Genomic DNA, 23459 nt, shown 5'->3' on the forward strand with positions numbered 1-23459 from the left:
ATGGCGGGGTTTAGTTACAGGAGAACATTTAGGAAATGTGAATATGAATGGCAACTAAGATTAAATGCCACTAGTTTTGCTGGACTTAATGATGCATGCTCATTTAATGCTATCTTAAATTTCAAACATTATATTATGTAATTATTTGATTCGTTAATGAGAGTGTATTTAGTATTGGTGTATTTTGAACATTTGACAAGGTTTTTGGTATTTTTAAATGTGATTTTTGTATTTATTTATTGTTCTGATGAAGTTCCTTGAATTGGAACAAATGTGCTCAATAGTTCTAATAAAATTTGTCCTGGTTATTCTGGCCGTTTGAGTTTCATGCATTATGTAAGTTTTTGTTCATTCTAAGTCTGTTGTTCAACTTACTGGTGTTTTCTTAAGAACAGGGGAAAATGTGAGGCAAAAATCTGGACATTCTGTGAAAATTTAGACACTTGAGAGGTGTGTGTGTAACATCAAAGTTCTTAGTTTAACAGTCTGATTCTTAACCAGGTTGCCTTCTGTGCAAAGTCTACATGCAACTATTATCAGTTAAGAAAAGTGTACGTGACAACCTTGTAGTGTTTTCCTGTGCAATATTTAGGCAGGTTCACATTAAATGCGCACAGAGTGTATTTAGCAGTCAAATAATGTGTGAGAAATGCGTGTTATTCTCATTACAGATTTTGAGAAGCCAGTGCAAAAATTAAGATTTATAAGTTAAAGATATGCAGAATGAAAGGCCAGTAACATGGGGAGTGACATGGTTTGGTACAAAACTAAACTAATAATATTCTAACTATTGATTCAAATGCAAATAATACACAATCCGTGACATAAGAGGAACATCTTCTTACAGTGTCAAATGTAAGGCTGTGTGAAAATTTTGAGGTCATAGAATTGTTTGCCTTACCACATCAGGGCTTCACCGTTCTTGCCAACTGAGAAACCCATCTCATTGGAGTGTCATCTTAGCAGCACTGATCAAACATTTGAACCACAATCACTGGAACCAAGCTTAGCTTCCCCCACAAAAAATGGGACAAACACCTCCCTTACAAAGTGGTTTAGTCTTCCATTCTCATCAAGCACTACAACAGGCCATCCTGGGTCATCATAACTCATACCTCTGCCTCTCTATTATTCTGAGAAATGAAACACAATCTGCAGTCGTGGAATTATTAGATTCCCTTCCCATTCTCACATTATTTAATATCACCTAATTAAAAAAAGTTATTTGTCTGTCTCTTGGAACTTTCTGCAGCATGGTTTAGTCATGTAGCAGTCAGGTGACTCAGGAAGTGCCACTCCCCCACACCACAGCCCTCTCATTCTGCAATCACTTCACTATTGACTAAACTGCTTACAGGGTTCTCCTGTAGCCAGCAGATCCATCCATCCACAACTCCTTATCTTATTCTTGTACATGGGGTCAGGGTGTCACTTCAACAGTGACACTTATCTAGAACCAAGGTTTATATCACTGGCTTGCTAGCCCTGCTGTGATTTTTCTACCATACTACAAACATATGTAATCACACCTATGGTCAGTTTAGAGCGTCCAGTCCACATACTGCACAGTCTTTGGAATGTGAGCGAAAACTGGGGCACCTGAAGAAAATCAACATGAACAGAGGGAGAACATGCACACTCTTCACACAAGGCACCCCAGCTAAGAATCAAACCAGAGGCCCTCTTGCTGTGAGGTGAGAATTATATATGCTGTGCCGCTGTGCTCCCCAGCCAGCAGATCATCAGTCACTAAACACTTCCACTCATGACTAAAAGGAGTTGTTCACTTAATTTTACCCTCAGTGCACCATTGGGGATAATATTCTTCTGTATTTAGTTGGGGGCACAGATGGATTGTATTGTTCCATATTGGGTGGGGGGAACAGAGGGGCTGTATTATTCTGTATTTGGTAGGGGTACAGAGGGATTGTATTGTTCTGTATTTGCTAGGGGCACAGAGGGATTGTATTTTTCTGTATTTGGTGGGGATGGGCACATAGGGACTGTATTGTTATGTATTTGGTGGGAGGCATGGAGGGATTGTATTGTTCTGTATTTGGTGGGGGCACAAAGAGACTGTATTGTTCTGTGTTTGGTGGGGGCACAGATGGATTATATTGTTTTGTATTTGGTGGGGGGCACACAGGGATTGTATTGCTCTTTATTTATTGGGGGTAGGCTCAGTTCAATTAATCCTGGCTCAATGGTAGAGCACTTATGTATGACCAATTTTGCAGTACGGCTGATGGACTGACTGAAAGCCTACATACATTAAAATCTTCTCTTGTGATTACAGAGTCACATATGTCCCTGGTGCAAAACTACTGACAGTGGAAGACCCATAAAATTATGTAGACATCAATGAAGGCTTTCAGCTTTAATAGATATAAACTTACATGTGTACAGACCCTAACAGTAGAGACAATGGAAATGGTAGAGATTTCCATAGTTAATCTTTGAGAATACAATTTCTGCTACAAGAACAGTTGCAGTCTTCAACAGAGGCCTCACAGCTACTTATCTGAATGCTTACACTGTGTGACTATAATAGAACACACAGCGAGAATTTGTTTCTGTTAGAGACTGTTAGTCTCTTCCAGTTCTGTACCAGCAATGTTGTCATCACTATCACAGACTGACATTCTCTTATAACATCACCATCATAATCATCATCATCATCATAATCACCATCATCATCCTCATCATCATAACGACCACCACCACTATCATCATCATCACCACCACCACTATCATCATCATCACCACCATCATCATCACAGTCATTTTCTGCCTAGTCTTTACCTGGACATGACTGCAAGACTTCAGCCTTATCTGTCATATGGCAGGAGCGCTCTTCTTGTATTATTTCAGGTTTACACATATGATAGTAACTCACCTGCTGTATCACTAATTATATTCCTCAGCTGCCACCAGCTTGCCATGTTTTTACTAACTTTGTACTTTTAGACAATATAGCTGCAATGCTTCTTGTGGAAGAATCCTGTAGAATTCTGCAGCAGATATTGATTTCACATATGTTCACAAACAAATAAAAGCATACATACATACATGCATGCATGTCGCACACACTTGCAGACAACCACATATACATGTGTGCTCACTTCTTTGGCTTCTTTTAGTACTTATATAGAGCAAAATGTAATTTTTGCTCATGATGCTGCCATTTATCTACGTATCTTCACATTTCCTGTACTCAGTCCACAGTCATACAATATGCTGACAACTCTACTATCATCTCCATCTGTGACAACCCTTCTGACCTCCAACTATTTACCCAAAACACCTTTCACTCTGGCAAAAAATGGCTTACTAAATATCAAGTCATACTTAATCCTAAGAAAAAAACTTCTGTATCTCCTAAAGTCCATTTTGCATCTCAAAACATCATTTACCATCTCATCACTCAGCAACAATATCATAAACATCGACACACACCTAAACTGTTGGGTGCAGTCATTGATGACCAACCTAAGTTTGAACTTCACATATTAATCTGTGTCAAAAAGACACATCAAAAACTTGGACTTCATTATCAAAATAAAAAATACCTCACAAATGACTCTAGACCATCTCTTGCCTATGGGTATCTTCCTCCTAGCTTTCTGTATGCCTCACCTATCCTGACCAGCTTACAATCATCCCTAATGACCAAGCTCAAACTCACATATAACAAAATTGCCAGATTTGCTGCAAATCAACCCCACAACTTTCATCACTGCCATTCCTTACTGACTTAACCCCACAGCATTCATCACTGCCATTCCTTACTGACTTAACCCCACAGCATTCATCACTGCCATTCCTTACTGACTTAACCCCACAGCATTCATCACTGCCATTCCTTACTGACTTAACCCCACAGCATTCATCACTGCCATTCCTTACTGACTTAACCCCACAGCATTCATCACTGCCATTCCTTACTGACTTAACCCCACAGCATTCATCACTGCCATTCCTTACTGACTTAACCCCACAGCATTCATCACTGCCATTCCTTACTGACTTAACCCCACAGCATTCATCACTGCCATTCCTTACTGACTTAACCCCACAGCATTCATCACTGCCATTCCATACTGACTTAACCCCACAGCATTCATCACTGCCATTCCTTACTGACTTAACCCCACAGCATTCATCACTGCCATTCCTTACTGACTTAACCCCACAGCATTCATCACTGCCATTCCATACTGACTTAACCCCACAGCATTCATCACTGCCATTCCTTACTGACTTAACCCCACAGCATTCATCACTGCCATTCCTTACTGACTTAACCCCACAGCATTCATCACTGCCATTCCTTACTGACTTAACCCCACCACATTCATCACTGCCATTCCTTACTGACGTAACCCCACAGCATTCATCACTGCCATTCCTTACTGACTTAACCCCATAGCATTCATCACTGCCATTCCTTACTGACTTAACCCCACAGCATTCATCACTGCCATTCCTTACTGACTTAACCCCACAGCATTCATCACTGCCATTCCTTACTGACTTAACCCCACAGCATTCATCACTGCCATTCCTTACTGACTTAACCCCACAGCATTCTTCACTGCCATTCCTTACTGACTTAACCCCACAGCATTCATCACTGCCATTCCTTACTGACTTAACCCCACAGCATTCATCACTGCCATTCCTTACTGACTTAACCCCACAGCATTCATCACTGCCATTCCTTACTGACTTAACCCCACAACTTTCATCACTGCCATTCCTTACTGACTTAACCCCACAGCATTCATCACTGCCATTCCTTACTGACTTTAAACTGGCTTGAATTCTCCATCACCTCTTACTCCCCAACTGTCCATTATTCACTCCATACTCAATGAACTCACTTCCTGCCTGACATCTCTTCCCTCATATGCCTGTATACCCCTACCTGCTCTCTGCAAAGCTCTGACCAATTTCTTCTGGCAGTCCATAAGCCTAAAAGGGCCATAGGACAAATATTGTATAGCCACTCAGTAGTCTTAGCATGGAATAAACTCCCACTGAGCATTAGAAATATTCCTCACACAAAATGTTTCAAAAAAGTATTAACTGAAACACTACTTAAATCATGGATCTGTACTTGCCAAAGGCCTAATTAAATCTCTTATTGTGCCTTTTCTTCACTTTTCCTCACTCAACTAACCTCTCCCTTCTAAACTTCCTGTCTAAACTCTTCTCAACTTATTCCTCCACTTTATCAACTGCACTAACCCTTCACTGTTTCTCTTCTTGCAATTTACTTCACCACCTGTAACTTCTACTTGCTTTCTCCCTCCATGCTGATGTAACAAGTACAGATGAACCGCATACTACATGTAGTATTTGTTGTATATCTGAAATTTACTTAAGCCATCTAATTGTGCCAAACTTGTAATTAAACACTCATATATGTTTAATAATGCCCTGTAACTACTGCCATGTGTAATTATTAATCTGTATATACATGGGGCTTTTTCCCCAGGCCTCTGCTGAAAATGGGCTCTTGCACCTGGTTAACAAATGTCTAAATAAATAAATAAGTACATTTGCATGAAACACAGCTTGAGTCCCTTATTCCTTTTTTTCTTCACTTCACTCAGGCTTGCATCACTTGGGGCTTTTCTAATTACTTTGGCCATGCACTAGTTACAATAGTGAAATAAGTAAAGCTGAATCTGAATGTACAAACTTCACAGGTAAGATGGTCTCGTTACATGTGCACATCCTCTGCTTCTCATGTTGTTGAGGTAAATTGCAGTGAGAAAGAATCCAACGATTTAACTTTTCTGTCAATATACACTAATCATTTGAAAACAGCTGTAGGCCTAACAGTCTCCCTACCTCACTGCTGGAACGACATATTGGTAATTCAGCACCTGAAGGAAATCCAAGCAACAGTAGTGGTGCCAAGTGAGGTGGGAAGCAAGGATACATGCTCCATCAAATTACTAGAAATGGTTAGTCAGGGGCAGCCATTTTAGAAATGATGGAATGAAAATAAAGTATTAAGTACAACAGCAGTTTTCTGATTTTATGTGTAAGAACCTTTTTATTATACAAACTCATACTATCAGCTACATATTTATACGTATATTTTTGTTTCTTTAGGGGGAAAGAGGACCTCCTGGATTACCCGGAAGCACAGGCCCCCCTGGAAAAGATGTAAGTCAGTGTTTGAACATCACCTTGTATTTAGTTTAAACTAGCATTTTAGTAATGTGCAAGTTTGTTCTTTTCATTGTGTAAAATGTACGTCTGTGCCATAGTTCTAAATCAACTTGAGAAAAATAATGATTTCTGTGGAGTTTTATAAAAATCCACAGCTTACATGAGCTGTACTTTCACAAAATGTAAAACTGCTTGAAAATCATGAGTCAAACTTAAAATTAAACTTTCAGTTTGTTTCATCTTATTCAGCAGTGCAATTAACTAACTTTGAGTTTTATCTAGCTACCCTCTTATCCTCATCTCTATACTAAAGGATATACTAAAGGGGAAAAAGTCTATAATCTTATTATATACTGTATTTTTTTTTCTGGAAAGCAGTGAAAGCATATTTTCAGTCATCACGTTTAAGAGTGCTATATTGTGCAAATAATAATAAAAAAACAGAATAAATAGATATACATCCTCAAAACACTAAATGTATTTGACTAACGTTCATGGAAACTGCCTTTCATAGATTACCCTTAAGATAGAGAGCTGCCTGAATACTAGTTTGAATAAATTCTATTTTTTTTTCTTTGATGTATTTATTTGGATTTTTCATGCTTGAGGGCACCTTTTGCATTGCTTCTTTATGATTTATTTTATATTGTTCAGTTTACTGTTAGCCACCAACAGGAATTTGGTTGATAGTTAATTGCTGGACTATTAGATTGCCTTACATTGTCATGCGTAAATAGTACATTATTCCAGGGTGGTCATTTTCTTTGTTTAACCCTGCAACATATAACACTTCTTGGAGTGTAAAGACCACCAAAGTCATAGATCTCTTGCACAAAACACAGGAGGAAAGAATATTAGTGGCTGGGGACTTAAATTTACCAGAAACAGACTAAAATAATATTGATTCAACAGCATTAGTAAGAAAATTATTTGCATCGTACGTTCAGGCACAACAATTGCTTCTGATTATTAAAAAACCTACAAGGGAACTGAACGTACTAGGCATTGTTTGCGTTCCTAAATAAATTACTGTTACTTTCTGTCAAGCTTTACCACCATTGATGTGCAGTGATCACAGGGTTATTAAGGGTAATTAATTTGCTGCTTGATAATTCTGCAAAACTGAAATCTAAAGCAATACATAGAAGATTAATTACAGATTGTATGGAAGCAAAACAGTCACTATGTAAAACTAATAGAAGTGATGCATTCAGCGGAAAAACTGCAGAAGGAATGTGGAGAATGTAGAACAGTGACTATGTTCTGTGTTTTGGACCCTAACAGCCACTGTAGTTAAGGACATTGGTGGGGGGTGGTACTAAGCAAGTTCTGGACGGGCATGCAGTTTGATTTATGTTGGGTGTACAATAAACTGCTGATAACTCGTCATTCAAAATGGTGGCAGAAGTTGTCGGTAACAAAGTCTCAACAATGTGCAACGAGCAACTGAAGTGCAAGAAGGTAATTGAATATACATTGACGGCATGGTGAAAGAATTTCATAGACCCAAACCACTGGTGTTTGATGGCAGTTTTATGGAGAATTGGTGTGTGGTTGCACAAGAATATGATATTTCCATAGCAGCTGCACATTCAGACAAAGACGCATGCACATGAGCATTTATACTTCTCAATTTGGCAGGCTAAGAGGCTATCAAGTGAGAACATTCTTTTGTGTACGCACCTGCTGTTTCTGCAGGAGAGGGAGAAAACCACTGTGTCACTGCTCAAGCTGAAACACATGAAGATCCAGAATGCTTCAAACATACATTTTGAGAACTGTGCAACCCCCAGACAAATATAATGATGAAGAGGCAGAAATTCAATACAAGAAGTGAAAAGCCTGGAGAAACAATTGAAGCATTTGTTACTGACTTAAGAAATAAAACAAAGACATGCAGATTTGGGGATCTACAAGATGATTTAATAAAGGACGGTCTTGTATGTGTCATTAATAAGGATACAGTGAGGAAAATTCTACTACGTGATAGGGGGTCAACATTGAACAAAGCTACTAAAATTTGCCAGATACATGAAATCACAGAAAAACATACTAATATGCTTGCTGTATCTGCTGCTGCAAATGTCAGTGTGCAACAAAAAACTAAGACAATACAGCCTCATAATTGTAAACTGAGGCGCTATGCCACACTACCTCCCACTGTTAATTGTCGCAATTGTGGAAGCAATCATGAACCTATATGAGAAAAATGCTTAGCCTACGGTCAGCAGTCTCACAAACGCAAAAAGTGTAATTTCAAAAAGTTCTGCATATCAACACAGACTCACAATAATTTTTATCCAAAGTAGACAGTGAATCAAATTGAGACTGCAGCAGACCCTAATGACAGCGATGAAACCTTTTATATTGATGGTATTTCTGTGGTTGGCGAAAGAGTTGACACAGTGGATTCCCACTTGTCAGCAAAGAGTGAAATATTTTGCACTGTATAAATTAATGGCAAGCCAATACAGCTTAAAGTAGGTACTGGATCCAAATGTAATGTCATGTCAGCAAAAGCTTATATAAAAGTAAAAGAAGGAGAGAACCTTGACTCAACAAGGAGCTCAAAACTAGGTGCTTACGGTGAAGAAGAAATTCCGACAGATGGCTCTGTAGTTCTTTTTTGCCATTCTCCAGGTAACAGCTATGATTTACAATTCTGTGTTATCAAATGAAATGTACAGTCATTACTTGGCCTAGAAGACAGCCTACAAATGGGACTGATTTTGCTCAATAAAGAAGTTCGCCATATAACTACAAACAAGAATAACAGTTTTCCACAACATATTTTTAAAGAATATGCTGACATCTTCAAAGATGAAACTGGTAAGCTTTCAGTTACATATTCCATGAAGCTGAACCACATAATAAGCCCTGTATGTAAGATTCCAGTAGCAATGTAAAGTAAAGTAAAAGCAGAATTAGACAGGATGGTGAGTTTAGGTGTTCTTACTCCTGTGGCAGAGCCTACCAAATGGGCATTATCTATGTTTGCAGCCCACAAGAAAACCTCAGATGACATTCCGATATGCATTGATCCTAGAGACTTAAATAAAGCCCTTAAACATCCTCATCACCCAATGTGCACAGTAGAGGAGGTAGCAGCACTAATGCCAAATTCCACTCTTTCTCAGTTTTAGATGCTTAGAACTCCTTTTGAAAAATCTTGCTGGATTACGGATCTTCTTTATTAACAACATTCAGCACAGCATTTCGGAGGTTCAGGTTTTTGAGGATGCCATTTGGGATCAGTTCTGCCAGTGAGGTATTCCAACATGCCATGGAATAGATATTTGCTGGATATCCTTGTACCATTAAAGCGGATGACATTATTGATGACTATCAAATTACATTATAGCAAGTACTAGTTTAGATATTTTTAAGAACAGCCTGGACACTTACTATGAAAGCAACTGTTTTAATATATTCGCAGGCTAGAAGGGCATTAATGTCCGAGCTGGAAAGATTTGTATGCATGTAAGCTGTTGTAATTAAAATATGGAGTAAATAATAAATTAAGATGTTTGAAATAGCATGTAACAATTTTTTAATCCTTAAATACATACAGTTTTCAACATTCTTCAAAATATATTTAGTAAGCATGCATCAAGCTAAAATATGAGTTATTTCAACTTCTTAATTTTTCAGTTCTTCATATAACAAGTCCCAAGGTGCTCTTGGTTAAACACATCTTTGTATTATCATAGTAATTAAGAGGTTATAATATTTAAATATCCTAAATCAGAATTAACATTTTTTCTCACATTTACCTACAAATTCCAATGTCTATAAAGAAGAAGATTGCACTTTATTAAACTGTATAATTTTCCCATTGCTTCAAAGCACACACACTGGTGTTCATTTTAATGGTGGATATTTCTTTTCTAGGAGTTAGTTTCAGATCGATGTTTAAGTGTAATTCTTTGCACTGTGTATAGCATTATTAATAATAAAGTATTAATCTCACATAACCTCTATAGTGGTCAAACGCATTTTTATTTTATTTATGTTTGCTTTCCCCAAGACACTTGTTATAAATGGCCAGTTTCATGCCTAGCATAGGTTGTACGTGGAAAACAAATAAAACATCACAGACAAATGATAAAAAAAGCACTTTACAGATTGTTGTTTGTAAATCAAACTTACATAAAGAGTATAAGTAAAACATGCAATCTTTATTCACAGGGTGAAAACCTTATTACAGAAATAATTATACATAACATATTTATACAGAGATAACACAGTTAAAGAAAACAAAAAAAATGCTAAGAATGAAAAGGATTAGAGAAAGTAAGAAGAATGTATACATAAATTTAGGTGTGCTTGTACTGAGAACAAAGTGATAGGTTTGAGAAGGTGTCAGATGTAAACAAAGAAAGTGGAAAAAGTGCCAAAAGTAAACTGATAGCCAAAAATAAGGCACTGGAAGGTTCACCAGAGTAAAATCCACTGTTTTATTGATTGCACACAATATTAAAAAAACGTAAAACACATCCAGAACGCATTAACTGTATCACTGCATTTTCGTCACAAAAACTTCTTCAGATGAGCATACCATCTTCTGAAACCCCTTTATATACAGAAACATCCCCAATTAATCAATTAACAAACTGTTATACTTTTAAAAACACAGTGCAAAAAAACTATATACACAAAACAATGAAACACAATAAGTACAAAAGTTCATGGAAAATCATTTGTCGGTTAAGCAGGAATCTTGTAAAAAAGCATACATTATTTACAGTTTGTAAAAACTTGTAAATAAAAAATAAATATTTAAAAATATTTAAAAATATAAAACCCTTCTAAAACCACATGTAAAACACTGTTGTGTAGGTCATACAAAATGTTAAACATCACCATCTACTGGACAGTCACATAATTTAAAGTTTAGCTGACCTAAGCTTTAAGACTGGCTTCAATGAAACCATCTCATTCAAACCAGGATACCTAGTAGCTTCAAGAACTAGTTGCCAGTACAGTTCCCTGTATTCTAGGCATGTTTCCCAAGGGCCACCCCTAGGATCAATGGGAAATATTTCTATTACATAAAAATAAAAATCAGCTCCTGCACAGTTCAGAGTATGTTTATACAGAAAATTGTTACTGTTCATCTTTTTTATGTCGTACCTGTGTTCATACATTCTTGACTTTGATTTTCTCTCAGTTTTACCTATATAGAATGCTTCACATTTGTCACACAAGGCTAAATAAATAATACCATTAATACTGCAATTAGCAAAACCATTTGTCTTAATAAGTCTGTCTCTACGTTTCAGATGAACCATCTCTCCAACTTTGACATAAGGGCATTAGGCACAACAACCACACTTGTATGTGCCCCTTTTATTAGAAAGGTAAACACCTGTCCTAGGGTTACCATTCTAGAAAATGTTTTTAACACAGCGTCCCCTTCTGTAAAAATGCTTAAAAGGCTTATCAAATATATACTGCAGGTCTGCTGTACTAGCAGATCTGTTCAATTCTGTTTCTGTAATGTTCCTGGCCAACCCAGCATCCCCGTCATAAGTAATAATCAAAGCACTGTTGTACCCATTATCACCTGACGTCTCCGATGTTTGAATATTTTCAAGGTCCTGATTGTCATTCCTGAAAATGGGGGCAAACCTAGATTTTCTTGCTTCCAAAACTTCATTATATACTTCTGTTAGAAGCTTTTCTGGGTACCCCCTAGCCCTGAACAAATCCATAAGATAAGCAATTTCATTAATAAAATCATTGTCACCTGAGGTCATTTTGGATATTCGAACAAACTGACCCTTTACTACCCCTTTCTTCTGGTGATGTAGGTGTGCACTAGTATAATATAGGTAAGAGTTCGAAAATGTTGCTTTTCTATAAACTCTAGTTTTGAACGTCCCTCCAGCCTTACTGATACTGAGGTCCAAGTATCTCATCTTGTCAGAATTTATTTCATACGTAAATCTTAAAAAATATGTGGTACTAGACAAATAATTAAAGAAATTTAAAACCTACTCTCAGGTTCTACCCAAAAAAAAAACAAATGTCATCCAAAAAACGAGCATAGAAATTCCAACAACACCTGAAATCACAACTGAACACATTTCTTTTCCCAGTAGGAAAGTATGTTAGCGTATGTGGGGGCACAATCGGCCCCCATGGCAACACCTCTTAGTTGTTTAAAATACTCGCCCTCAAAAAATATAAAATTATTCTTTAAAATCACATCCATTAAGATTAAACATGTTCTAAAATCATTGTAGCTTATGTCATTAATATCACTTAAAACCTCTAACCATTTAAAACCTAGAGTGTGGGGTATTGAAGAAAATAAATCTAACACATCAACCGTGATAAAAGTAAGGTTGTCACAATAAAGGCCAGAATGCAGTTTTTTTTAATAGGTCCCATGAGTCTTTGAGTACACCCCCCCCCCCCCCCCCCATGGACAATTTTTAAGCTTAGAATTTACAAATTTAGCTAAGGGGGCTGATTTTCCTAATATTTTTAAAACCCAACAATGTGTTCAAACCCAACAAATGGAAAGAAGAGGGAGAGAAACTACCGTCTAAGCTGGTGCAGCTGGTAGCAGCCACAGGCAAGTGACTGAAAACCTTCAGAGCCAAGTAACAAGAGACTTTTTAAAGACATTTTAGACCACAAATTTGCTTTCGTAGGTGAAATGCCTTGTTATGACAACAATAATGATACTATGCTAACAACCTTGCTAAACTTGACATTTATTTAACTAAATATAAGATGTATCAAATGGACAATGACTATTTAAAGCAATGTTTGCAGTTAAATATTCTACCTAAGGGTTTAAGGGTGTGCAAATATCCAAACAATGTTACTAATGGCTCTGATTTTCACAAAGATGTGGTTGCTGCATTTGACAAATGTGGTTTTGATGTCATGAGAGCTATAATTAAAAACAATGAAAATGAAATGAACAATATTTTCCATGTGAATGAGCATAACAACAACAACATTATCAGTGATTTAATGTATACTATTGAAGGTGAAAAGGAGAAATATTTTGATTTGTTAAGGAATATTGATTTAAAATGTAAAGAAGTGCATGTTAGAAAGATGAAAAAGATAGAGATATCAATGAATACAAAGAGTGTGCACTATCCCAAACCTAGGCAGGGGGCTAGGTTTTATGGTAATGACAATTTATACAGGGAAAACGTACATGATGGTGGGTTTGGTGAGCAGGTCAATGATGTTCCTTTTAACATTCAGGACCCTTTGGATTTTCCGGGTTCATATTAGAAGAACAAAAACCATAAACCGCGAACGCTAACATGAGCAAAAATGCCAGGAATCGAAAGTGGGATTCCGGGGTCATGTTACAATGAGGAGTGGGATATTTTCCCTTTCCACACTGCAGTGCTACCTCGGAGTTAGAATATATAGTTAGTGGGGGTGTGGGGGCCACAGTCACCCACAATAGCAACTTCAATCACCGGCATTTTCGCTCATGTGAGCGTTCGCGGTTTAGGGTTTTCTTCTTCTAATATGAACCCGGATTTTTCTTTTCCCCGGAGGTCAGAAAGGTTGAAAACTAAAGGCCCAGTCAGTTACAGGTACAATGCCTGGACAGGACAACGGGGAGCTCACTAGAGACAGGCCCTGGGGTCGGAATGGTTAAGGATGGCCCCAAAATAAGTTATAACAATTTTAACATTTTTAATTATAGTAACATTGACATGCAGGATGGTCATTTTAACTTATTCATAAAGGGATTTTCTTTTATCCCTAGAAGAAAGTGTGATGTGTTTAAATTATTGGTGGATTTTAAATATATACAAAAAAATGAATCTAGAACTATTTTTTAATGGTCAAGAAATGTCCAACTCACACAACACCACCTTGCACAGGAAAAGCACTTTTAACCCGCCCTTGCATCCACAATTAAAGAATTTTGAATGTATGGTGGAGAACGAGTTAAGGCAAGCCATAAATAGAAACAAAGTGACTCCGAATCTTAATAGGGAAGAGAGAGAGACTTACTCGAACAATGCAGAAGTAACAAGAATTTAAAAATTATGAAACCAGATATAAGGGTGGGGGTGTAGTTTTAATGGACAAAATCACGTATGAAGGTAAGATGATTGAAATTTTGGGTGATATCAACCAGTATATGAGGGTTTCTCGGAACGAAGTAAATATTGCTTACAAAAGAATACAAGTATGTTTAAATGATTTGCTCATTGAAGGGCTTATAGACAATGATACTTACAATTTTTTACATGTCGAGAAACCTAGGAATCCATCAATTTTTGGCATCCCCAAGGTCCACAAGGATGTAGGCAACCCACCCTTGAGGCCAATAGTCTCTGCTGAAGGTTCCATAACAGCCCCCTTAGCTACATTTGTGGATTCTAAGCTTAAAAAATTGTCCATGGAGGGGGGGACAAATGTACTTAAAGACTCATGGGACCTTTTGCAAAAACTGCATTCGGGCCTTTATTGTGACAACCTTACTTTTATCACGGTTGATGTGATAGATTTTTTTCAATACCCCACACTCTGGGTTTAGAATGGTTAGAAGAGGTTTTAAGTGATATTAATGACATAAGTTACAACAATTTTAGAACATGTTTAATCTTAATGGATGTGATTATAAAGAATAATTTAATATTTTTGAGGGCGAGTATTTTAAACAACTTAGAGGTGTTGCCATGGGGGGCCCATTGTGCCCCCACATATGCTAACATTATACTTTCCTACTGGGAAAAGAAATTTGTATTCAATTGTGATTTCAGGTGTTGTTGGAATTTTTATGCTCGTTTTTTGGATGACATTTGTTTTTTTTGGGTAGAACCTGAGAGTAGGTTTTAGATTTCTTTAATTATTTGTCTAGCACCACATATTTTTTAAGATTTACTCATGAAATGAATTCTGACAAGATGAGATACTTGGACCTCAGTATCAGTAAGGCTGGAGGGAAGTTCAAAACTAGAGTTTATAGAAAAGCAAAATTTTCGAACTCTTACCTATATTATACCAGTGCACACCTACATCACCAGAAGAAAGGGGTAGTAAAGGGTCAGTTTGTTCGAATATCCAAAATGACCTCAGATGACAATGATTTTATTAATGAAATTGCTTATCTTATGGATTTGTTCAGGGCTAGGGGGTACCCAAAAAAGCTTCTAGCAGAAGTATATAATGAAGTTTTGAAAGCAAGAAAATCTAGGTTTGCCCCCATTTTCGGGAGTGACAATCAGGGCCTTGAAAATATTCAATCATCGGAGAGGACAGTTGATAATGGGTACAACAGTGCTTTGATTATTACTTATGACGGGGATGCTGGGTTGGCCAGGAACATTATAGAAAGAGAATGGAACGGATTTGCTAGTACATCAGACCTGTAGTATATATTTGATAAGCCTTTTAAGTGCATTTACAGAAGGGGACACTGTATTAAAAAACATTTGAGAATGGTACCCCTAGGACAGGTGTTTACCTTTCTAATAAAAGGGGCACATACAAGTGTGGTTGTTGTGCCCAATGCCCTTATGTCAAAAGTTGGAGAGATGGTTGATCTGAAAAGTAGAGACAGACTTAAGACAAATAGTGCTGCTAATTGCAATACTAATGGAATTATTTATTTAGCCTTGTGTGACAAATGTGAAGCATTTTATATAGGTAAAACTGAGAGAAAATTAAAGTCAAGAATGTATGAACACAGGTACAATATAAAAAAGATGAACAGTAATAATTATCTGTATAAACATACTTTGAACTGTGCAGGAGCTAATTTTTATTTTTATGTAATAGACATATTGCCCATTGATCCTAGGGGTGGCCCTAGGGAAACACGCCTAGAATACAGGGAACTGTATTGGCAACTAGTTCTTGAAGCTACTAGGTATCCTGGTTTGAATGAGAACCTTCAGGGTCAGCTAAACTTTAAATTATGTGACTGTCCAGTAGATGGTGTTGTTTAACATTTTGTATGACCTACACAACAGTGTTTTACATGTGGTTTTACATGGATTTTGTATTTTTAAATATTTTTAAATATTTATTTTTTGTTTACAATTTTTTACAAACTGTAAATAATGTATGTTTTTTACAAGATTTCTGCTTGACCAACAAATGATTTTCCATGCACTTCTGTACTTAGCGTTTCATTGTTTTCTGTATATAGTTTTTTTGTACTGTGTTTTTAAAAGTATAACAGTTTGTTAATTGATTAATTGGGGATGTTTCTGTATATAAAGGGGTTTCAGAAGTTGGTATGCTCATCTGAAGAAGTTTTTGTGAGGAAAATGCGGTGATACAGTTAATGCATTCTGGATGTGCTTTACTTTTTTTTAATATTGCGTGCGATCAATAAAACAGTGGATTTTATTCTGGTGAGCCTTGCAGCGCCTTATTTAAGGTGCCAGATGTATGGAAGAATGGAAGGTGTTTAGTGAAGCGACATCTAGTAGGGTATTTGCATTGGCTCTGCTAGGTGGGCTTTAAACTGGGATCTGAATTTGATATGCATGTGGAGATCCTTAAAGCTAAATAGAGTTATTGTCAGAATTTGGAGGATAAGACAGAAACCGTGGTTGGTTCCCTGAAGGTTCTCGGTGTTTGCAACATTGATGCTCATTGAAAGTAGTGCGTGTGGCCGTAGGAAGGGGTGAAAGGAATGTATTTGATGGAGGGGGTTGTAAGAGTGTTCTTATGCAACAGTTCAAATACAAGTGAACCTAGTAAGAGGTTGGCTGTTTGCTTTATAAGCAGCTAGTAAAAGTTTTGTATAAAGAGGAAGTATGTTCTTGGTTGGTGCAGTAGGAAATGAAGAGAAAGATTTTATTTTAGCATTTAGTTATTGTTAGATGCTATGGCTTTTAGTGGTAGTCTGTGTTTAGGCCTGGCAAATAATATACCTTTACCTATGGCGGCTCTGGCTGGAATAGAAAAAAGTTGTGACATCATATGGGCCCAAAACAGTACATAGTTGATTTTTTAAATGGTTTTATAAATACAGACCTGAAAGCTCAGTGATTGTTCTAGCTATATTCTCAGGTAAATACAGATGGTAGTGGTCTCAGTGGGGAGGTTGTTTTGGTCAGCACAACAATATTGCAGACTATTATAGCTCTTTGACAGTGTGTGGTGGGTGCTAAAAATCACAAATTTAGTTTCATTTGGGTTAAGATGTTTATTTATAGTAAACAAAGAATTGTGTTAACAGGTCTTTTTGGAGTTTATCATGTCAAAGTGATTGTATGGCTGGATCTGTAAATGTATTTTATTTATTTATGTATTTGTTAAACGGGTGATGTCCGACTGGGCTAGGAGCCCATTTTCAGTGAAGACCTGGGAAAAAAGCTATACAAGTAACAATATAAACATAGAGATATATATAACACATATTACAGAAGATACAGGATTAGAGATAGGAAGTTGTAATACAGACATGATGCTAAGTAGGCTAAAAGCAGCATGGAAAACATTACAAAATACAGTCAATACATCTTCAAATGCAGTCACAGTAAAAAACTTGCAAATAGCATTGGATTCTATATTACAGAAGTATAGTTAAATAACAGTGAACAAAATATATGATGATTTATTACAGTGAGGTGCTACCCTTGAGACACACAAAAGTAATAGGATGGTGAGAAGATTATAGGTTCATGTGCACCTTTATCCCATTGGGTAGTAAGAAAATGGTGGCAACCTATATGCAAGGTAGCATGTGGGGAAAAAAAATGGGAGTTGAATGTAGTAAAGGAACCTGTATAAAATTAGCCCGGAGAATAGCTGGAGCAGAGCCAATGATAGAATAGGTGGAGTTTTAAGAGTTTTTTGAATTCTTGATAATTAGGGTTTTGTGCGATGGGTTGAGGAAGACAATTTACTGTGCCAAAAAAATGAAAGGCTACTATGGATGATATCCAAGTATTAGGTACCATAAACAACAAAATGAATGTGATACAGAAAGTGAAAACAATGCAGACTATTCCATAAAAGGGTAACATGTTGCTAGAGAAATGGCACCCAAATGAGGCCAAAACCCTATTATACAAGGAAAATTAAACAGTTAATAGAACATCATGCTCCCTGAATATGCCAGAAATAAAACAAGGCACAGAAAGTCAAGATTAAAGAAAGTATGGTCAGGGGAAAAGTTTCCAATGACTAGGTCATCCTCAAAAAAATAAATCTGAAGCAGATGAGTAGAAAGAGTCCCCCACAAGACCCTAAAAGCCTTAATGATGCCCCACCCATAGGAAGAACATGGGAGGTGAAAGGAAGGAAAGAAGGAAGCAACCACATATGACAATTTACTGTGCCAAAAAAAATCAAAGGCTACTATGAGTGATATGCAAGAATTAGGTACTATAAACAACAAAATGAATGTGATACAGAAGGTGAAAACAATGCAGACTATTCCATAAAAGGGTAACATGTCGCTAGAGAAATGGCACCCACTGCCCTCATTTAGAGATCTCATAGATAGTAATTAAATAACTAGTGTGAGGAAGAATCCATAGTGATGTAACTCTAGTCTACGGTCCTTGGCCTATCTCCTGAATAAAGGAAAGTATATCTCAGATCTAAGCATGACTATGTGGCAATCCCCTGTTTATAACTTCACCTCTGAGGAGAGATGCTTCAGAGAGGATAACTTCTGAATTCGAGAAAAAGAACCAAGGAGAGTGTATGCATGAGTGATACTAGACTTGAGAAACCTACAGGTCAAGGCATTTTAAGAAAGGGATGAAAGACAAATTGGAAGGTTTGTTGCCACAGGACAGGAAGCAGGTATTGCAGGACAGTTCAAGAATCAAATCCACATTCCTCAAAACTGAAAGGAAGAGAACTACATAGATAGCAGCAGTTGTTGTAGGCATTGAAATAGATTGGAGTCTATGAGGACAGAATGGAACACCTATGAACCTATGAGGACAGACTGGAACACCATATCATTGGACTATGTCAACTGAATATGTAGCTGTAATAGCATGATGAGGAAGCAGTCTTGGTGCACATTTGCATATAGACCAGGCAAGTGAATCCGTCAATGTCCCTAAAATGTCTAAATAGTAACAAGATAAGTAAATAGTCTCATGTCTAACTATAGTGAAATATTCTTCAGTTTACCTAAAAGCATTCATCTCTCCATAAAGAATGCCTGACAGTGAGTCTGTACAGTAACTTCAGAGGAAAAGTGGTCTAGTCTCAATAATCAGTTGATGCATAAACTACTAGATAGATTTGAAGCTGATAGATTCATCACCAATGAGGAGGAACCAGCAGTGATGGTAGAAGTCACCTTGCTGAGCTACAAGAACCACTCAGTCCTTGTATACGAAAAAAAAAAAAAACAGGGAGCGGTAAATACACAAATATATAAAGAAATATATGTATATAAATATATGATTACATAAGTAATTCCACCTCCTTGCAAGTATAAGGATTCTGAGAGGATCTCCACAGAAGGACCCCACCACATTCAGGACTGGAAATAAATCAAGAGCTTTTAGATAAACTGAAGAATACTTAAGACTGATAACGGGCAGGTGTAATTATAATTCCATAGATATAGAACAGATCTGTCCATATAAGAAAAAAAGACAGATTTTGGAAAACTGTAAAATACATTAGCCATAGGTCCTGTGCAAAGCCTAAGTAGGGACAACTCCTTGTAGAATAGCAAGGGAGGATCACAATCTACATGTAAAACAGCACCACCTCTAGAATATGGCAGAATATGATTAAGATCCAGATGTAACTTGGATCTACCTAACTACAGAACTGATCCATCCCCTCACCAGGAGAAGGAGGAGAAATTTTGAATAACTTTAGACTATGTTAAGTTATAGGCTCTGCAACACTTAAGTAGGGACACCTGACCATGGGATAAGGATGGGCATATGTGCATATAAAGTAGCACTCCCTGAGGATACAGCTGGAGGAACAAGCACATGTTAAGCTCTGAGAATGTACACCATTTGAAGGAAAGACAGACAGATTAGCTGGTATAAGATTCATATCAAGTAGGCAACACAGTCATCAGTCAGTTTCAATAATTGTCAGGACTGAAGACAGCTGAGAAAAACATCATCCCTGTGCTGACATAACTGATGCAAATCAGGCCAAAATTAAATTCTATACTGCCCTTAGAGGTAGGGATTGCAGGCTGAGATGCTTGCTGTGGGAAGGTACACAAATAGGGTCATACGAAATATAATCCACAAGTACATCTCAGGATAGTACTGGTGAGACCAGTGTAATTGGAGACAAGCTATCAGACTCCATAAATATACAATAGTAGTGTGCCTTCAGTGATTGATGTGATTTCCTCACACAACTGTGACACAGTCTCAAGGTTGGGAATGACAATAATGTCATTCCCAAGACAAAGAACCCTCTTTATGTTTAGGATCAAAGAATGTCATCTCTAACTGAAACATTTATCAGTAACAAAAAGCTGAACACCAAAATTTTGCCATGTTACCAAAGAGCATCCTATACTAACCAGGACAACTCTGAAAAGGTCCCAGTATCTATGGACTTGACTTGGAAGCAAGTTTAGTGTTAACAGACTGAGTCTAAAAAGGCACTCAGAGGGAGCGGCCTCCTTGTTGTCAAACTGATCAATGTCAAGGTGGCAACAAGTGCTGATAGTCCAGGTACTGAGCTTGGGGTCAAGAAGACATTTGTGGCCCTGGAGTCCAGGTTAAAGCCTTTGAGGAGACTGATACCAAGCATCTCAACAGTAACCATAATATGGAAAGGATGGCCCAAGAAGAAGAATTCTGTATTTGACTGGCATCAAATTCAATGCAGCATATGAGGTAGAAATCAACAGAGTCGATCCCAACAAAAAGAAAACAGAAGGAAGAAATGTTTTATTCAATACATAATGAGAATAAATGTGCCCCAGGAGGGTTAAGTGAAAAAAAAGACACAGGCCAATATCAGCATCTACCTATTTCCCTTGTTTTCTTATAAAGTACACAAAAACAAGATCATCGATCAGGGCATAAAACCAGGCTACTAAGAGGGTCAAAGAGTGAACTAGCTTTGTTCAACTAAGAAACAACTCCAAGGAGCCCAAAGCAAATCACATTAAGATCGATGTCAACCTCTTCAGATCTATCAAGACTAAGATGGTATTTACTACGAAAGAAAAATATTTAGGGAAAAAAATGGTCTATTCCTAAACATGACCAGTAAAGTCTAGCTAGTCCTGAAAAAAACTTGGCCTGTTCTAAAGTTGCCAGAAGAGTCTGAACTAAACTGAACTAAGACAATGACTGGCACTGGAGCCCAGAAGGTCTCTTAGTCAATCAGGTAATTAACAACTGCATCAGACATGAAAACCTATGCAATACACTAGGCCTAAAAAGTGTATTTATGACCCCCAAAACTTGCTTAGGTACCTGCATACATCTGATAAACTTCCCAAATGGTTAGGGTTGAAGTCTTAACTATGATGTCACTGTTCTCTAGGAATCCAAATCTTAGCAGAAATATACTGAGAAAAAAAGAAACAACTGTCCCTAAGACACGCAAAACCATCAAAAAGAAGAACATGGTGGGAGAAAAAGTCAGGTAACAAAACCCTTACATTTAAAATCAAATATTAAGTGATAAGCAATGACTATGAGTGCACAGGTGCTGAAAAAACAATACAACTCCTAAAATAAAGGGCAGCATGAAAAAGATGTTAGTGCACTTATACATGGTAAAAGAGAAGTGGAGATGAGGGTCTTTTCCTTGCTTATAGCAATGGGAAAATGGAACAGTCAGTGGTCTGGGAAAGTTTTAGGTGCTAAGCTGTCCAAGTCTTGTCAAGCTCAAATCCTACAGGTAGAGAAAGATGAGCCTGTCCTATCACATCCAGAGTTCAGAAGATGGGGGTTGCAGCATGTCAGTCATTTACAAACGGATTAGCAGCTATGGGGTAAGAAGGGTCCAAGCCCACAAGGTGCCCTCACTCCTCCTTAAGATGCTGTTTAGAGGACGGGAAAAAGATAAATAATTACAGACTTAAAAATAAATAAAGAAACAAATGAAAAAGGAAAAGAGTCCATACAGCAAAGAGACAGGAATAAGAAAAATTGGATTTAATGGGACAAGGGTACATTGGAAAAGCAGACAATAAACAGTAACTTGGGGTGTTCAAAGTAAGGAAAAGAGGTGTAAAAAGCACAGCAAAACATGGACAAACTAAAGACAATCAAAAGTAAATTCAGGATGAAGAATAAGCTGCAAGGTGTCCTCCTTATAATCAGTTAAACAGGTAGCAGGGTCAATGAATAGGGTCAGTGTCCTAGAAAGTCCATAGTATTTCTGCTGTTTGTTATGGACCAGGGTGTTATAATCTGTTATCATGGACAGACTATTTAGCTTGGTATCCACTCACAGAATGCAGGGTGATTGATCCATGTATGGTCAGGTGTAAGGCCTGCAGATGATAGACAGTCAAATTAGAGTGTTCATGGCAGTTTCCACAAGATATCAGAAGGAAAGAAGATTCTTTGGGAAAGTGCACTAGCCAGTTGTATAAGACTGTGGGTGTTCAAAGGTTGTCAGATGAACAAGTAGATAAAAAAACTGGAAATTGTACTGAGGAGGAGGCTGTAATATAAGGCAGGAAAGTAGGAAAACAGGTGGGGCAGAATGCAGGCAATAAAGTCAATGGTCACAAAGAGAAGAAGAAGAAATTTGTTTATTATTGATATGTTGTACTGAGGAAATAGTCACATTAATTCTTATGGTTATGTTACCAAAATAAACAAGTTTCATTCATGTGCTGCATGACATGGTTCCATATGGTATAGCTCATCCTCCCCGCCTCCATGCTGTATGTGTAGAAAACAACGGTGTCAGTAGTGAAAATAAGGTTAGCTATGCCTAGGAAAATGTATTAATTTCTTTTTGGCTTACCATAGTTGACTAAGTTGGTCCCAGGTTCTGCCATCATCCACTGGCACTACCAAACCCATCTGAGCCCTGTCTCAAGCTAATACTGACACATGTTGGGACCAGTGAGGGGATCAAGGGATGTGGGTTAATGCATACTGCTGTCAGGGAGTGTTTTACTCCTAATAATTTTTCTTCCAGCCTGCAAATGCCCAGTAACACCATGAGGGCAGGGTGTACAAATGGGCATCAGTCCTGAACCACCCCTCACTTCCCCAAGGGCTGACGTCAGTAGTATGTCTCACCCAACCTCAGGTAGTACCATGAGATTACTTTACTGGTCTCCAACAGGGAAACCAAACGATAAAAGTGTGCCCCAATCACATGCACCCCCC

At 37.5% G+C, this 23459-nt stretch overlaps 1 protein-coding gene across 1 annotated transcript in view; it reads left to right on the top strand.

Annotated features, from left to right (window-relative positions):
• COL22A1 (collagen type XXII alpha 1 chain) overlaps positions 1-23459 on the top strand; it is a 2341282-nt gene that overhangs the window by 1273424 nt on the left and 1044399 nt on the right. The window contains exon 16 of the mRNA XM_044067281.1: positions 6127-6180. Within this exon, the coding sequence (XP_043923216.1) occupies positions 6127-6180 (54 nt within the window). The remainder of the gene's footprint in view (positions 1-6126; positions 6181-23459) is intronic.

Source organism: Protopterus annectens, chromosome 3.part1, assembly GCF_019279795.1.
Source record: "Protopterus annectens isolate FY-2018-M chromosome 3.part1, PAN1.0, whole genome shotgun sequence".
NCBI classification, from domain to species: Eukaryota; Metazoa; Chordata; order Ceratodontiformes; family Protopteridae; genus Protopterus; species Protopterus annectens.